The following is a 17,844-nucleotide window of genomic DNA, read 5'->3' on the forward strand; positions in this document are numbered from 1 at the left end:
TGCAGCCAAGGTCCTGAACATAACTGTCAGCAAATTACAAAACAATATACTGCTTATAAATTGGCGAGATTTTATGGCTACATCAATATGGAATTCAACTGATAGGAGTTAACTGCACATGCAATTTTACAACACGTCTCATGTACTACAGACATATTATTCAATGGTTATGAATAATCTTACATTTTGGTTCCTAAAACAAATCATTTTAAAGTATTTTTCAAAAGATTATTGAAAAATGACACAGATTTGTAATATATAAAACATCTGGAGGTTGAACTTTCAGGAAAAACAACTATACTGTGATAAATATCATCATCGCAATATAAATTACTCATACAATGATGTAATATTTTGTCATACCACCCACTCTTTTCCCAGCCTCACCTCTAAATACATTTTTTATCACATTTCCATATCTGTAAGAAATGGAAGAGAACACATGATATGATAGTGTCTGCGTGATCATCTTCAGGTAATTTAACTATTCCGACCACTATCTGGACAGGAAGTAACCTTCTCGGTTTTGGTTCCTCATGGCTGTGGGTCAGAGCACGTCATCCATTAATTGTGGAATGAACACTTCTCATTAGAGCGGAATCATATCACACTTAGCGACAATCGTATGCAATCAGCTTGGCAGCTACACCGTCCATTAACATTTTATTACAGCCCACGTCTTCACCTGATTAGAAAGGGCCATTTGCATGGTAGTCAACATTTCATAAGATAAACTGACTCACTTTAAGTTTCCTGAGTCACTCTTGCAGGTTCAATTCACTTTTAGAAGAACTTGGCAAAGGTTTCTGCCTGCAATCGCTCTCTTGCTCTTTCCTGTCTCTCTCCCTAGAAGGATTTATGCAGTAGGTACTAGATGAGGGTCAGAAACTAACCAGTGCCCGTACCAAATATACGCAACCAAAAATTACAAAAATGTCCCAGATATTTATACGGCGAAGGCCAAAAACATCCCATTGGTCAGTCAAACTTCCATTGGTGGGTCAAACAGATGGTTCCGCCCAAATCTCACGTCATTGGTTGAGCAAATGTTGCTGTGTCAGATAGGTCGGGATTCTCAGTCCCTGTTTACACTTGGTATTAAGATGCATTTTGGTTGATCAGTTTACAAGTGGACGAGTGAGACACATCCCTGTTTACACCTGGTATTTTAATCTGTCTCTTTTATCCACTTTCAACCATTTCTGTCCTGATTCTTTGAGGAAAGGGTCTATGGGCAGGTAAATGTATGGGTTTTTCGGATCTTTCGATCTAATGGACAAAATTAGCTTGAGCAATTTACATATGAACCTGCACGGAGACAACGGAAAAACATATGGAGAGCATTAGCTTTCGTTTCTGCTCTGATAGCCGCATTACCACAGCAAACACCGAAGAAATCAGGAATGGTGAGAGAACATTGTGCTAGGTACATTTTTCGTCTTCAAACCAAACTTGGGTCTTTAGCTGACAAAGTTTAAATCTCATCTGGCTAGCGCGTACTTCCCATAATGTTTACGCATTAGGTCAGTAGGCGGAGAGTAGGCGGTCTTTTGCGACTGTTCGAACACATTCAACCACATGAGCCTTTCCACTACAAAAGCAATCCGGTCGAATGCAATGAAACAGGGATTCAAACAAACACAGCAAGGTCTTGAAAGTGCTTACATTTTCAAAGAACACAATTACATACTTTCATTTTAACATGCTTAATATATAGTTAATTAAATAAAAGTTAATGCTAAATTGGCAATCTGTTTATATTGAAATATAGAACCATATATTGACATAATGCACAGGATATCAAAACTAGGGTTTAGTTAGGAAATCTTGTGCATTATCATCACAGCAACTATTTTATGTTGTTTCGATTTGATTTGATGTTATCTTATTACTAAAATATAAATAAATGCATACAAAAATAACAATAAACCTGCATATTCATTCAGATTGAGAATTTAATTAAATTATTCAGTTGATTAAAATAATGAATATATAGTTATTTTATCAATATGAATTAAAATTTAAAGATTTACAACATTAAACTGACATTAGATTTTTGAGTTTTTTTTATTTCATTACAACACTAGTGGTACACAGTGCTAGGTAAGTTACTCTAAAAAATAATTAATTACTAGCTACTAAATTACATCTTCAACAGTGTAATTAGATTACTGTACTAAGTATTGGATTATTACTAATTACTTTATAAATCCCATATAAACCAGTTAAACAGTACAAGGATAGACACAAAACTGCACTATTCATTCTTTCAAATAAACAATATACAATTGTATAAATTATTCTTGAACTGACCAAAGTGTGTAAAGGGATAGGGTTACATTAAAAACACATTTTAACATTAAATTTTTATGTTAAATCCACTATTTTATAAAGAATCATTGTAGAGTCTATACAGTATTTGAGGCAATTACATCAGAAGTATCTGTAATTAAATTACAGAAAAATTAGGAGCAATCCCTTACTTTTTCAAGGGAAAAGTAATTGAATCACGGTAATTAGATTACTTGGCAATTAATTACACCCAACACTAGTGGTAAATATGTTAGATAGGAGCTCCTTTGAATACGGTCTTGAAAAAAATGTTGAGAACCACTTAAATAAATGGATTGTGCATTTTAATATGTTTTTTTTTATTAAAAATACCATAGAAATCAATTCCAGGAAGTAAAAATTGCCTCTTAATAGAAGTTAATTTCTGACACTAGTAGGTACCAGAAAGAACTATTCCCACATGCAAGCACTTAAAAGGTGAGTAATCACATTGTTCTAGTTCTACCTCCTAAAACTTACATCCAATTCATTTTACTGCCCCTCTTTTTCATATAGCGTGTGAAAATTGAGAAAACTTTTAGTCAGGAAAACAGCAAAGTGATTGCGCAATAACCTGATTTTAATAAGGCTATCAGTGCGGAAGAAATGAGGAACAGAAGGGATGCAGAGCAAAACAAAATGGGAAAGAGAGCAGGAAGGAACGGGAGGGAGAGAAATCGATGGAAGTTCTACTAAAGGCACAGTACGCAGCAGCTCAGAACAAAGAGTGCAAAATGAGTGTGGCTGGAACACTCGCAGCTCCCATCACAGAGAGAGATGGATGGAAGAGAAGAGTTGAACAATGCCACTCCGTTCCCTGTAGTGAGGACGTCTTTCTATCAGTCCTTATAGCACCTCTTCTATCACACAATGGAGTTTAAAATGAGGCAGAACAAAGAAGCCAATGATCCCTCAGGAAAAGGGATTAAGATTTGGGCTGTCCTATACATGCTCGACACACTAGGAAAGTTTAATTCAAACACGTACTGTGTGTTCCGATTCATTCATATCATGTAATACACTGCCTGATAACAACCAATTGTTGAATACTCTGTGTGTTTGCACTAGTGAAAGGCCAGTTTGGGTTTTTCAATGGCTGATGCTGATATCTAGAGAAAATGGAGGCAAATGGCTGATATAATATTGGTGTACACGATTAGGGATGGGAATCGTAAGGAATGTAATTCCGGATCTGGTTCCAATTCTGATTCCATTAATGATTCTTTTAGTACTCTTAGGGATTAAATATCTGGAAAACTTAAATGCAATTCCACTGCCAAATATGATCTATTCCATAAATATATTTAAAACAAATCTTGCAAAATGTGTACAGATTTTGTAGACACTACATAAATGCAACCCAATAACTAACCATAACTATATATTAAAGCCCTGGGTTATCCTTAATTTTCCACATTCCACACAGTTGAGTACACAAGCCTTTCAAAGTACACTCCTTGGCTGTAAAAGATGCATTCGGTGCGTGTGCACATCTAGTGGACTTTTGTTTTCAAGCACTCGAATCATTCGCTCGTGGCGTTGCGGACACAGTGTGCGGACCGTCGTGGAACACAGATGGCCGAAGTATTCTTTGGGCTTAACCAACGATACTAAAAACAAACAACAAAAAAAAAAAAAAAAAATGTAGTAACTGCCAGGTAAAAGCACGACAAAATACAAAACCAAAACGGATAAAACGGACAAATTTATCAAATATTTTAAATCATCCTCATTTTGTTAAGTGAAAACATAAGCCCTTATTTATTACGGCAATGGATGAGCCCCCATTTGTTACGACCCATGGCTCAAAAGGGACGCAACCAAAATGGGACACATGGGGAAGCTGAACTCGATGTAAAAGTTTATTAGCAAATCTATACAAAAAGTATATGAAATGTAGCAATCAGAATTCAGTAATGTAACCACTTTTGATCAATTTAATGCATTCTTGCTGAATAAAAAAATAATTTCTTTTAATAAAAAAAAAAAATCTTACTGACCCCACACATTTGAATGGTAGAGTATTTAATTCAAAAAATCTATTGGTTTTAAAACTACTTCAAAAAACAATGTTTATCTTTTACTACATGTCGTATAATCAACTAACGAGTATCTACACTGAGTCTCACAATCAGCTGAAGATGTACGTGTTTGATTCACTAAAAAGAACAGAATCATTTGAATGTTTCGAATTGTTGTACTGTATGTTCACTGAAAAGAATGGCTTATAAAAAAACATTCGGTTCCAGTATTTTTAATTGACCTGTTATGAATAAGAAATGGTTCTTGGATCCCAATCCTATACACGACAAAATGATAGTGAAAGCACAAAATTGCTGAAATAAACATTTATTTCAGTGGGTTTTAATGGTTTGTTATCCATTAAGAAGGCCATCAGTAGATTTTAAAAAGACAAAATCTCAAAAATCTTGAGATTAGATTAGACGATATATATCGATAGCACTTCGCTGAACCAAATTACTGAAGACAAAGAGGCTTTATCTGGAATGTACATGTGCTATACTTCACAAGCCTCATTTGTGTTTTACGCAACATTGTCGTCCAGGGGAACTAGCGGCATGGCAAAAATGTGAACAGGCCAGCTGGAAATGACTACGCCAAATGATGAAGCGCTAGGGAGAGAGCAGTCGGGAAGATGCATGCAGGATAAGTGACAGTGATCTTAATGGCCCACGACATGAAAATGCGCTATAACGCTTCTGGTCAGATCAGTCAGAGGGAGAGTATGATGTTGGAGGGCAGGCAAAACAATTCACATAGTAGAGGACAAGTCTTCAGACAGGACTATTTGATCATTTTACTGCAGGGGTCACACCCTTTTAAGCCATTGCAGATGAATAATGCATGTGTACACACACAACATATATGCATTGTGGGTGTATGTTTGTGTGTGCAAACACTAGGACAGGAATTGTTCTGCCCTTTGGACATCTGCCAACTGAACTGTGGCGTTATCATCCTGAGTATCACAAAAAAATTCAGAAGTAATTCAGACTCCATGTCGGTTTTCGTCAAGCAAAACAAGCAACTAGTCATTGGGCTCAAGTCGGCCTTAGGGAGGTTAAGTCCTCTCAATAGCAGCTTAAACTGAATCCACTGGATCCGAGGAGCTCCTGTGCCGCTTTCATAACCGTTTAAGGTTAAGTTTAAACAACATATGTCTGCGAAGACAGAGAAATTATGACCACATGGACAAAAAACATGCGCAATGTAAGAGATGGTTATGGCATCCCCCTCTGGTCTGAGCCTGTGAAATACAATTAAATAAGTGGATTAACCTCAATACAAAAGCAATCCCCCTTGCAAGGTAAGAGAGAAGAGGACAGATACATAGATGCCAAAGCCAGAGGGAAAAAACAGACTCATTTTCTTGGATTGACCAATAATTTCATAACTTTTTATGAAATTCAGCAATAGAAAGCACACAGCCGATCAAACTACAAATTGAAAATCCCTAAAGCACTTTGAATTCTCGTCCTTGTATCATTTTATAAACGCTAGGGGAAATGCATTGAACTTCGCCTCGTTTTTGGTCATTTTGAATCTGTTAAATTAATTTTATTTTCCATAATTCATACAAATGATGTACACTGCTGTTCACAAGTTTGGTGCCAGTGCAAAAAGTGCATTTTTATAGAAATGAATACTCAGCAAAGATGCAATGAACTGATAAAGCGAAAGTAAAGACATGTACAATGTTAAAAGAGATTTTGGTTTTTAATAAATGGCTGTTCTTTTGAACTTTCCATTCATCAAAGAAAAAATTATCAGGGATTCCACAATACTATTAAGTTTTAAATATTTCAATATTGATGATAATATGAAATATTTCTTGAGCAGCAAATCAGCATATTAGAATGATTTCTGAAGGATCACGTGACACTGAAAACTGGAGTAATGATGCTGAAAATTCAGCTTTAAAATGGAATAAAATTACAGTCTATTAAATTAGAAGTTATTGAATTAAATTAGAAGTTATTAAATTAGTTATTTCTAATTTAATATCAATTGTAATAATATTTCACAATATAAAACAGTTTTTGCTGTATTTTAGATCAAATAAATGCAGCCTTGGTGAACAAAAGCTTTTGAACTGGTGCATTTTTATATAACATTTTCATTTTGCCTCTATTTTTTTTCCAAGTGACACAAATATTATTTAGCAAAAAGCAAAATTATTATTAAATACATTACAAAAATAAAAACAGAAAACAGAAAAATCCTACATTTTTTACCAATTCTCAAATGAACATGTAATTTGGCCGTATTAATTTGTGCACTATGACGCCGCCTCTTTATAGAACATGAGTCAGTGAAGACCCTTTGGGAAGCGTTTGCACCCCAGTGGGGGACACGTGCCTACCAGACCTCTGCTGCCATTTCTATAGCAATTCAACCTTCGTGTTTCCGGATAAGCCAAGCTGCAAGCGTTACGCACACAGCTGCTGTCATTACAGCATATATTTCCTTGGCTCAGAAAACCCCTCCCCCACCCGCTAATAAGGTCGTCATATGACCTGGCCAGACCGCTAATCACACAAATATTTATCTAGGCAAATAAGATAGGGATTCCTGCATATGGCACGGGGTCTCTGTGTGTCGAGGTCACTATAAACGAATGAACCAAAATAACCCTAGTTTTTGAAAAACTGTCAGGTTTTTTCACATATCTGGGCGGTAGGTGTGCGGAGTGAGACTCGTCTACTCTAAGCCTCTGTCAGGCTGACGTGTTGCTTCTCTGCAGACGTGTGGTGCACGTCAGGGCACCAGGCAGTAAGGGATTATGGGAGATTTTTGTCCCTTCTCATTCGTTCTCATCCTCAACTCAGACCATCAACACAAGTCTTGAGCTCCTCGTTTGTGGCAACCAATCAAATACACCCCTAGCAAAGCGGTTGCCTAGCTACTGCAACAAGCTCTTGGTCAAAACAGCCAATGAGTGAAGCATTACAGCAACACAACTTTAATCTATCTTTTAGGAGAGTACAAAAATAAGCAGGTTGGAAAAATACTAAAGTCAATGATTTTCATGATGTTTGGTTCTGTTAGTGTTTTTTTAATGTCTGTATTCTATCAATGTGAAAGGAAGAGTAAAATGCTAAAAGCTCTTATTTCCTTCAGTGGCACAGCAAACTTAATGATGCTTTAGCTGTAGTTGCGAGGTTAAATGTGACGAGAGGGACAGACTGGGTGCCAGTAAATAAATAACACTTCTTTGCAATCTCTCAATCGTATCATCCAAGCTGTTGAATGCAACAACAAACATACAAGTAGAGTTGTCCGATTCTTGACTGACTCTTATGAGCTGGTTCTTTTTTTAAAGAACAAGTCAATCACAGATGAACTCTTTAGGCTACACAGCCCGTCAAACTTCAAATTGAAAATCCCAAATTTAGTAGGATATGGTTGTGTAATTTTGTAAATGCTATACTTTTTCATACTTTCATAGTTTTATAAATGAAATACTTTAACCTTCTCCTGATTTCTGGTATATTTTCCATGATTCATAATAAATAATGTACACTCCTGTCCTGGGGTCAGTTAAAGGGTTAGTTCAACCAAAAATGAAATTTCTGTCATTAAGTACTCACCCTCATGTCGTCCCAAACCCGTAAGACCTTTGTTCATCTTCAGAACACAAATTAAGATATTTTTGATGAAATCCGAGGGTTTCTGAACCACACATAGGCAGCAACGTCACTGCACCTTTTGAGGTGCGATGAGGTCAACTGTAGTCACGTGGACTATTTTAACGATGTCTTTACTACCTTACTGGACCTCAAAAGATGCAATGATGTTGCTCCCTATGTGTGAAGCATCTTATGCTCACTAAGGGGCCGTTAACACAGAACACGTTTTTCCATTCCACTGCCCTACTTTTCCATTATTTTTCTATGTAAACGCACTAGACGGATGTGTTTGACCATTGTGCTCGTGTCTTGAGTCTTTTGCAGCGTCTCACACATGACACTGTGTTCTAAAAATGTGGCGTTTAAGTTAAAATCAGTTCAACTTTTAAAAACACAGACCTCTCGAGACCTTGCGTTTTTTCCTCATTCCACTGCCCGCGTCTTGCATATTTCAAAGCAAAAACGCGTTCTGTGCAAACCGGCCATAAAGCTACATTTACTTGATCCAAAATACAGTAAAAACACTAATATTGTAAATTATTATTACAATTTAAAATAAATTATTTCTATTTGAATATTCCTGTGATGGCAAAGCTGAATTTTCAGCAGCCATTTATTCCAGTCTTCAGTCAGTCAGTGTCACAAACAGTACTTTGTATTTTTGGCCATAAATATATAACAAAATGTAGTAAATGCTGTAATATGTTTAGGATCAATTACTTGGCACTGCCTCCAAAGTACAAGGAAACATTAATGGAATCGCTAAGGAACAAACTTCATTAAGTGTAATCTGAATCAATGCATTAAATTGAATCATTAGATTCCCATCCCTTGTGAATAAATCTATATGAATTGAACTAGAATTAAAAGCACACACATCAGCAAAAGTTGAGGGAACATTAAACCAATCATCCATCTCAAATGAGACATGGATAAATTGAATTTAGAGTTAAACAACGATGACAAGAACCACACCTTTCCCTGGGCATCTTCCAGAATCTCCATATTAGCAGTTAAAGGGATTCTGTCATGCTCCTCTTCCTCTGCTAACCGGACGGCTGAAGCACAGTCCGGACTTAATTGGCCGGGCTGCTGGAGACAAGCACTCAACAAAGAAAATGGCTGTGCCATAAACAAGACCCTCACTGTCCATGCTCTCCACTTAAATTCACATTAGCTCCATGGAAAACTGCAAATCAGCAAATCGAGGAAGGCAGAAAGACGTACTGCACAAGACACTTTAGTTACTAACCTTCCGCCGTTATGACAAACAAGCTTCTCCAACTTGCTGAGGCAGGTACAATTAGAAATAATGCAGCAGAACCAAACTCAACAAGCTAAAGCAGAAAAATGCTTATTTTATTTAAAAAAAATATGCAAAATCATTGAACTGATCATCAATGGCTCTAACACAGTCATCATTTCACTTGACAATAAAAAAAAGTTTACTATCAGCTGAATTGACTCAGAATCCTTCTCATGTATGACTCAGCTTATAGGCCTTTCTGACATTCCCATAATACCACACATTTTCCCGTTTATCAGGGCAGTAACTGAACATTCAAATGAGAGAAACAAACACACGTCAATGAATATATCTATTCTATAGTAACCGCAGCTAGCTTTGAAACACACCTTAAATCTGTCTGTTCCTGGAAAAATCCATTCTTCATTCTTCAACTGAACTGACTAAAAAAAGATCCCTTTTTTTCCTTTTAAGCGCCATCTCTTTTCTCTCTAATCAAAAGCAGCTTTCGTCTTCAGGAGCTGCACAACAAAGCATGTAAGTTCTGCGACACCACATGGTACTGATAAACACATGCTTGCACAAAACGGTTCACAAAATTATTGCAAAACTGCAGGTGGGACTATTTGCCAGATTTGTGCTGCAGGGCACAGTATGTATTCTCATGCGTCTCTTCAAGTTCTGAGAAAAAACAGGGCTGGACAGAGGCAGAAGCAAACTTCTGCATGCTTCTCCTCCACAGAAACATGAACACACTGGACTCTATCTGAAGGACTGCAACCATCCCAGCAGGCCAGGTTTCAACACACATCTATTGAGCTAAACAGGTCTGTGCAGAACGGCCATCAGGGGGAGTTCAGTTTTCTTCTCTACTTCCTAGTGAAACAGGAAGTTAGGACAAGACATACATACCAATGGGCTTGTCCTTTTTTTAAATAGCCAACGGCCTTAGTCCACGTCACAGTCATAATTTCTGATTTGACAATAGCTACAGTATAGTTATTGTTAACTAAAACCATTTCCAGCATTTGTAATAAAGCTGAAATACAATAAAATATAAATATTACATGAAAAACCTAAACTTAAAATTGTGAATGCAAGATGAGTCATCAATATTTTTTCTTGGTCCGTTTTCCCAGATTACTTAAATGAGTGTATCTGCCATAAGTTAATTGCTGTATGTCAACTTTTACCAGTACGCAACCACAAAGATGCCCTCAAATAAACAGACATGGAATAAAAGCCACAAAACTCCACTTCAGAAGACGATGTCTTTTCTCTTCCCTTCGGTGAACGCAGAGTGAAATAACACACAAAGCACCTTTATCCCATTCTACTGTATACACTGGAAGAGTGCTGAATCGAATGCTTACCTCTTGCTGACAGTTTCTTTGTGTTAATTATTTTAGCAGCATATTCCTGGCCAGTGGATTTTTTCACACATCTCCGCACCACGGAGAAGGCACCCCTGCAAATGAAGAACACACAGTTTGATTTCCCTTGAAGGTAAAAGATGCACCTGACTCTTGCAAACAAGGAAGAGCTGTCAGTCACCAATGACGTAACAGCGGTTCCATTATAATTTATTGATGAGAAGTCTGATAGTTTGTTTTAAAGAACCAGTTCCAGCATAGATCCCGGCGTAGCATATTATATGCTCTAAAATGTATTATGTAAAACATACTGCTGTTTATTAAGTGTGTTCATACTTAGTCTAAATATAATTTACATTTACATGAAAAATCACTGACTCGAGTACCGCTCGGACCGATTCAGTCTGATACTCAAGATCAGTGAACGAATCATTCAGACAAATTCTGTGAACTGGTTCGACCGATTCACTCAAAAGATCCGACGAGTCATTCGGACATCGCGAGACGTTAAAACACTTAAGTATGACAAAAAAAAGAAGTGCAAATCAGCAGATTGGCTCATGTCTGCACAAAATTGGACTTAACATAATACTATCTAGGCTACTACAATTTTGACATTTGCTTCTAGAAAAAAATGGGCGGCGTGCAGAGCATTTCGCATCTGCATGTTAGAAGGCTGTAATGCTCTTCCCAAAAGTGAGATTGAATTCTCAGAAAGGCGTCACTGCTCATTTATTGATTTTATAATCCCTCTTTATCGCTCCCCTCCTAAGATATTAAAGTGTGATTAACTGTGTGTGCGACACATTCAATATTTTATTGTAATATCAAGTACACAGCTACATATTCTTTAGTGCACTACATAGTGCACTACGCTGCAATAATTTTAAGTAGCTGCAGTAGAAAATAATTAAATCTCTGGTTAGGAGCATAAAACAATCTACAATGTTAATACCAGTAAAAAGTGGCAGCCAAATACCCAAAGTAACCGAGGAAACCTTCCTGCCCATCAGCAAGCCCTTAAAATAAAACAAGGCGTGAACACAAAACACAGTGCATACTATATTCAACATTCTATGCTTACAGATACATTACTCAAAACCACTACAGCCCTATAAATCTGACATTTAAAACGTCTAAAGCTTAGATCCGCACAGGGGGCTTGATCGGATCAAGTCCAGAACCGAGTGCTGTACTGTAGTAGCCTACTGTCTTGATCCGATCAAGCCCCCTGTGCGTGGCTTTCGGAGAGGTTTACGAGTCTCTTAGCAAGTCGTTTTCCCTGCTGTCAACATCCAAATAAAAGAATGGAACGAAACAAACAAGAGTAACTTGCGCCGATGACGTCACACTGCTACAATGTTGCGCGCACTTACTTTCCCAGCTCTTCGTAAAGCTGATACTCGTCCGTAAACCTGGTCGAGGTTACGATTGTAGCCATGTTGTGTGTGCGTGTGGGGAGGGGGGTCGATGCCTCTGCTGCTGCGGTTCAGGTTTCGGGAGGAGAATCTCATGTGTTCCAGAGAGAGAAAGAAGGGAGATACAGACGGAAAGAGTGGAGGGGAGGGGCTGGTGGTGGGGGTGGAGAGAACATAACGCGAGAAAACGCGAGACTTCCATGCAATCAGCAAAGTCACGGGTAGGGTGACAGACAGACAGTTCCTTTTCATTAATATATGTGGCAAGAGTAATTTTTATTCATAATATACAACGAAAAACATTTCACTGATTAAATTCTGTAGACAGTACAATAAACAGGTGACACAGTATAAAACAAATTATTATCGAGTATAATAACAACATTGGTATTTCATGTAACAAACTGCAAATTCTTTTCTTATTTTTAAAAATGTCATCGCTCTCTCTCTCTCTCTCTCTCTCTCTGAAATTTTTGGTTATGTAGGCCTACTTTGTGTTTATTTTTTATAAACAGTCCGGAAACGTTTTACTAGTTCCAGCTTTAATTTGTTTTTAATGTGAGGCGTGTCTTCTGGATATCATGACAGAAATTACTTTAATTTCACTTCTTTGTGTCAGTCCAGATATGTCATATTATCCCACTGGATCTCATTAAAAAAATTTAAAAGTTTATTTGTAATAATCAGTAGTGTTTTGGATAATAATAACAAAACAATAAACAAAGGTTAGTGGTTAACTGACATAGCATGTTCTTAAACTTTTTTTATTCAACACTGACATACTGTATGTATAAGGTTTTGTAGCTGGTGACCATTTATTTGAAATTCTTCATTACTTTAATAAACCTTTTGCCACTTTCATTTGTCTCTTAATGAATATGAAGTCATAAAACAGCATGTTTAGTACCCTCATTATAGAATAATAAAAAAATTTGTGCAAAATAGTTTTAGATGAATAATATCATGTCAGACCATAGGACACTACTTAAGCAGCTTGAAAACTCATTTCAGTTCAACTACATTTTACAAACAATTATTCATCTCTGAATTAAACTCAGTATACATTGCTTTTGCTGGCGTTTAAATATCAGAATACTTCATTGTCTGTCCATAAAGCTCTTATAAATCCCATTGCACATTCAAAAAGACTTTGCTTGTCAGGTTATCTCACCTTGTAAGCGCTTCTATTCCTTCACTCAAGGGACAGTGTGTTCTCTCACTCTCATGCCAGATTGCAAAGATGAACTCCATTTAAAGCGTCAGGCAAAGAGTTTTATCATGAAAACAAATGAGAGAGGACCATTACATCTAAGTAATAAAGTTTGTTATGGCTGCCGAAGATCCGTTCTTGTGATTGATTTCCGCAATGATGAAGTCATTATAGTGATGAAACATCATTGAGCACATGCCATGATTAGCATTCTAGTAGTTAGCATTATTTAGCCTACTAAATGAAGATTATTTTCCAAAAACAGTTCAGAAATGCTGTTATGTGCATCTATGAGTTATAGTATATTGTTGATGTTACTTAGTAAGCTCACAATCATTGGCCTGTGTAATCACTAAATACAAGCCATTCATAATTGATGCAGTTTTACTGTTCATTTGAAATATTCAGCACTTTCATCCATTAGTCCGTCATAAACATAAATCCGTTCTGGTCAATGAAAATGCATCCAGTTCATTCAAAAGGGAACAGGAATTCCAGAACTGTGGTTAAGATTTAATTTCAATATATTTAAAATCAACAATAAATTCTACTTGTAGAAAAAATGTATAAAAACTGAACTGAACTGTAAGTGGTCCATCTCTTCCACCTTCTACTTGAAACCTGCCCACATTGCCTTATCAGAATATATGCATAACTGCACAGATATCACATGCAGAAAATATCCAACCAATGAAATTACAAGCTTGACCTGAACATGCAAAACATGCAAATCATTTGATTATCCATGTTCATAACACATTTGTACATATCAGAAAATGTGCAGGTAGGCACATGACATCACTCAGGACATTTAGCCAATGATATCAGAGGCAGAACATCAAATCAAATGAATGAACATATGCAAATGAGATCCAGATTTAACCTCCTTCCATCCAAAGCAGACATTATACCATCTTATAGAAAGATGATTTATTAAGGAAATCATCAAACTCTACATTCATTATGACAACAGTTCTGATGTTGATCTGAAACGACTGCAGTTGACTTTTTGCGAAGACTCTATATGGCAGCCAAATGAAGTAAACTCCGGACATTGCAACTCATGCTGCAAGACATAACACTCTGGATGGAGGCACATAAATTAGTCATCAGTCAATAGAGATCAATGGGCTTATTTTCACCAGGCTGAAATTAGGAGCACAGAGTTTAGATCTAAATACATGGACACTGAGGAAAAGAACATGCCATTCGCTCCATACATTAATTCATAAACTGCAGAGGATAAACAGTGTGTAATGCCTCTATGAAACATTCAACAATTCTAATGTATGGGTTGAATGATTTACTTGTGATGGGATATTTATAACCTCAATTTATGAAATCAGGCATCAAATATGAGATTTACGGAAACATCTGTATGTCGATGAACGCTAGGGTGACCACCTGGCTATTGATCTGTTGCAGGACAATAGATGTGATTTTGCAGGACAATGCGGGACACGCGTGAGACAGATAAATTTACTACTATTATGCTATGTGAATATTGATTTACATTCGTTGGCAAACTTGGCCCAGTGCCCACACTATAATGTTGCGCTTCTGGCAACATTACATCCTGGAGAGAAGACAATTCTAGATTTAAGAGTGCACATGCAGGAGGACAAAGTTTGAGCACGCACATGTAATATCTAATTGAGAGAGAGCACGTGCCCAGATTTTGCACGAGAAGGGAATCCACCTGTGAGCGGAGAGATTCTTGTTCGCGCATTTGATGCGCTCGCGTAACAATAATGCGCTCTCGACATTTATCAGTATAATAACGCAATAGAAACCCCCTTAAATGAACTATTAACGTGAGAAGAAAGTCATGTCTGAAAGTTGCAATCAATTTTTGTATTGGTTAAAAATGAATGGAGAATTTCTCGTGTTTTCTGTAGGTACTCGACCACTTCGAGTAGTTGACGGGATCCCATGGGATCGGCGCATATTCGTTGGAAATATTTGCCATCAGGATGGATGATTATATGCTTTAATTTGGGCAGCTTTGAGCAGCTCTTGTGGTTCTTATCCAGTATGAGATGAAATCCTTGCTGGTGTAGCTGTGTTTACCAACTTTGCAGAGGCCCGCACTTAGCTATTTTCTTTTGCGCTGTCCACGCAGTTGTCATCAGTCGGAAAACCTCTCTCTACGATTGCGTTGGTTGGTTTTTTTATAGCTAGAACATGATGGCTGCACATATAGATTTTTAAATGCCAGTCACAGTTTTTATATTTCTTACTGTGGTATTGCAATTTCAGGGATGAAAAATAATAATAATACAGACATAACTGAAATGCGGGACACTACTTACGTCTTGCAGGACGCGGGACAAAGCTCCCAATTTTGGGACTGTCCCGCAAAATGTACATTTTTACAAGATGTGATTTAAGTCTCAGGTGTCCCCAGAATGTGTCTGTGAAGTTTCAGCTTAAAATACCTCACAGATCATTTATAAATCCATGTTGTAAATACCCATTTCTGACTACAGTCAAGAACAGGCTGTTTTCGTGCATGTGCCTTTAAATGCAAATGAGCTGCTGTGCCCCGCCCCCTCTCTACGATCACAGTTCCTGCCTCAATAGGATTTTCTTCCAAATATTAACAAGACATCTGCTTGGTTTTGATTATCATCTATATCGCGATCACTCTCATGGATAGCATAGTTCTTCTTTCATCACTAAAGTTTATTATTTACACGCGTTTTAAAGCTATATCAGTTTAAACTTTTAATGGATCGTTTTCTGGGCGCACTTATTTGAAGCGCGCACACACAGACAGCTGGCTGTCAGACGTCAAGTCTCGTGAGTAACTTTTCTTTCACATTTTTTGTTTTGTTTAAATTGTCAAATACACACAATGTTCTTTCAAAAACACACAGTTCACATAAACACAATCAGTTATGTCTGTGAACGTAACTAGCAGGCAATGTTACAGAAATCGTATGTGTATATTAGATATGTGGTGCATTCCCTTCAAAAATAAAAGTAATCCACTGCGGTCAGCGACTCAGATGTCAGTAAATGAAGACTGTTCTGTTCACTCTTACATCCAACAACAAAACATCTCAATTACTTACCAGACATTGTTGTCGCTACAGCTGTTGGAGCGCGGAGAAAATGGCGGACAGCTTACAGCTCGCTGAGGGCGGAAACTATGGCAATGCAGGACTGTCAGTCAGCGGTCGTGGGCGGGGCCTGTGGCTAATGTGACGTCACATTAGCACCATGGTTGAAAACAGGTCGTTCGGAGACACTGCTTATGATTTATGAGGATTAAAAAAAAAGGAGTGGGTGGATTTTTATCACTATAGGGTGTTTGTGTACACACACTGCCAACACACGTTTATGTCCAAACACCATGCAAAAATTAATGCATTTACATTGTTTATTTTTGAATTATATATATGTCATATTATGACAAAATGAATAAGAAACATTTAAGATTTCTGAAATTCATTTTGATTTTTCAAGTTGATTGTTATACTGATATATATAAAACGTTGTTTCCATTCCAGATTATTTCAATGTGGTCTAGGATGAAAAATATACAGTACTGTGTACTACACTATACTACATCTTACTTCACACATATGTGGATCATTTTAAAGACCAGTCACTCAGGCCTAAATATTTTAACGCTGCATCAGTTAGTGTTGCAAACATGTTGGCACATGTTGTTTCTTAAGTTAAATGTCAAGGATACTTGGTATGTGACTTCTACATGTTTTCAGCAAGAGTGCAGACTGAGTGAGAGAGAAACAGAGTGTGAAAGAGATTGAAAGTGACAATAAGAGAGAAAGAGATGTTAGCAGGTTGAAACAACAGAAGAATGAGCTTTTCTCAGCTGTTAATGTCACTGGCTCTAATTTTCTGACTTGTCATTGGTGAAGACGCTGAACTCATCAGTCATTCTTGATGATTGAGTCTCCACATGGTCCCTGCAGAGTCACTGTCACTCTTGCACTTACTGTACGCTCACAAGTGCAGCACATTAGCACATTTAGCATGGAGTGTTGTCTATTATCATATGCTCAGTGTATCACAAGTCACAACTGTTTCGACTGATCTTGTATCAGTAACTATCGACTATACATACATGTATATACAAGATGATGAAATATATGACTAGAAATAGTCTTTTATTCGACTGAAAGTCACAAAATGCAAAACAATGTAGGTGCATTTTGAAATGTTTTAACTAATCTAGGGCTGTCACTAACAATTATTTTGATAATCGAGTAATCAGTCTAATATTTTGATGACTAATCGAGTAATCTGATAATATTTTTTGTGGTAATAAAAATAGACCTAAGTGAACAATTGTCAGCTTCGGTTGCAAATAAATATGCGAACAGATCTATTTGCAGCAGTTTAGATTTTATTTACAAAAGCTCCAAAACAGAATATAGAAAACCTAGAAAACCAGGAACAGAAAAAAAAAACATAGAAACTAACTGAAACACAGAAAACTAAACTAAAGCACTTGACAAACCCACCCAAAACAGAAACAAACACAGATAAAATGTTACATATCCCCCTCTTTAAGAAGGCGAATCCTTGCATCTTATTAATGTCACTAAAAATAAACAGTTCAACAGAGGAGGGCAGGAGGTTT

At 37.0% G+C, this 17,844-nt stretch overlaps 1 protein-coding gene across 18 annotated transcripts in view; it reads right to left on the reverse strand.

Annotated features, from left to right (window-relative positions):
• Positions 1-12,184, reverse strand: part of camk2g1 (calcium/calmodulin-dependent protein kinase (CaM kinase) II gamma 1) — a 78,604-nt gene extending 66,420 nt beyond the window's left edge. For all 18 annotated transcript variants that reach the window (XM_051915633.1, XM_051915625.1, XM_051915632.1 and 15 more), the window contains exons 1-2: positions 11,978-12,184; positions 10,602-10,696 (exon numbers count right to left, since the gene is read on the reverse strand). In XM_051915633.1, coding sequence (XP_051771593.1) covers positions 10,602-10,696; positions 11,978-12,042 — 160 coding nt within the window. In that variant the 5' untranslated portion in view covers positions 12,043-12,184. The remainder of the gene's footprint in view (positions 1-10,601; positions 10,697-11,977) is intronic.
• Between the last annotated feature and the right edge of the window lie 5,660 nt (positions 12,185-17,844).

This window comes from Ctenopharyngodon idella, chromosome 12 (genome assembly GCF_019924925.1).
Source record: "Ctenopharyngodon idella isolate HZGC_01 chromosome 12, HZGC01, whole genome shotgun sequence".
NCBI lineage: Eukaryota > Metazoa > Chordata > Actinopteri > Cypriniformes > Xenocyprididae > Ctenopharyngodon > Ctenopharyngodon idella.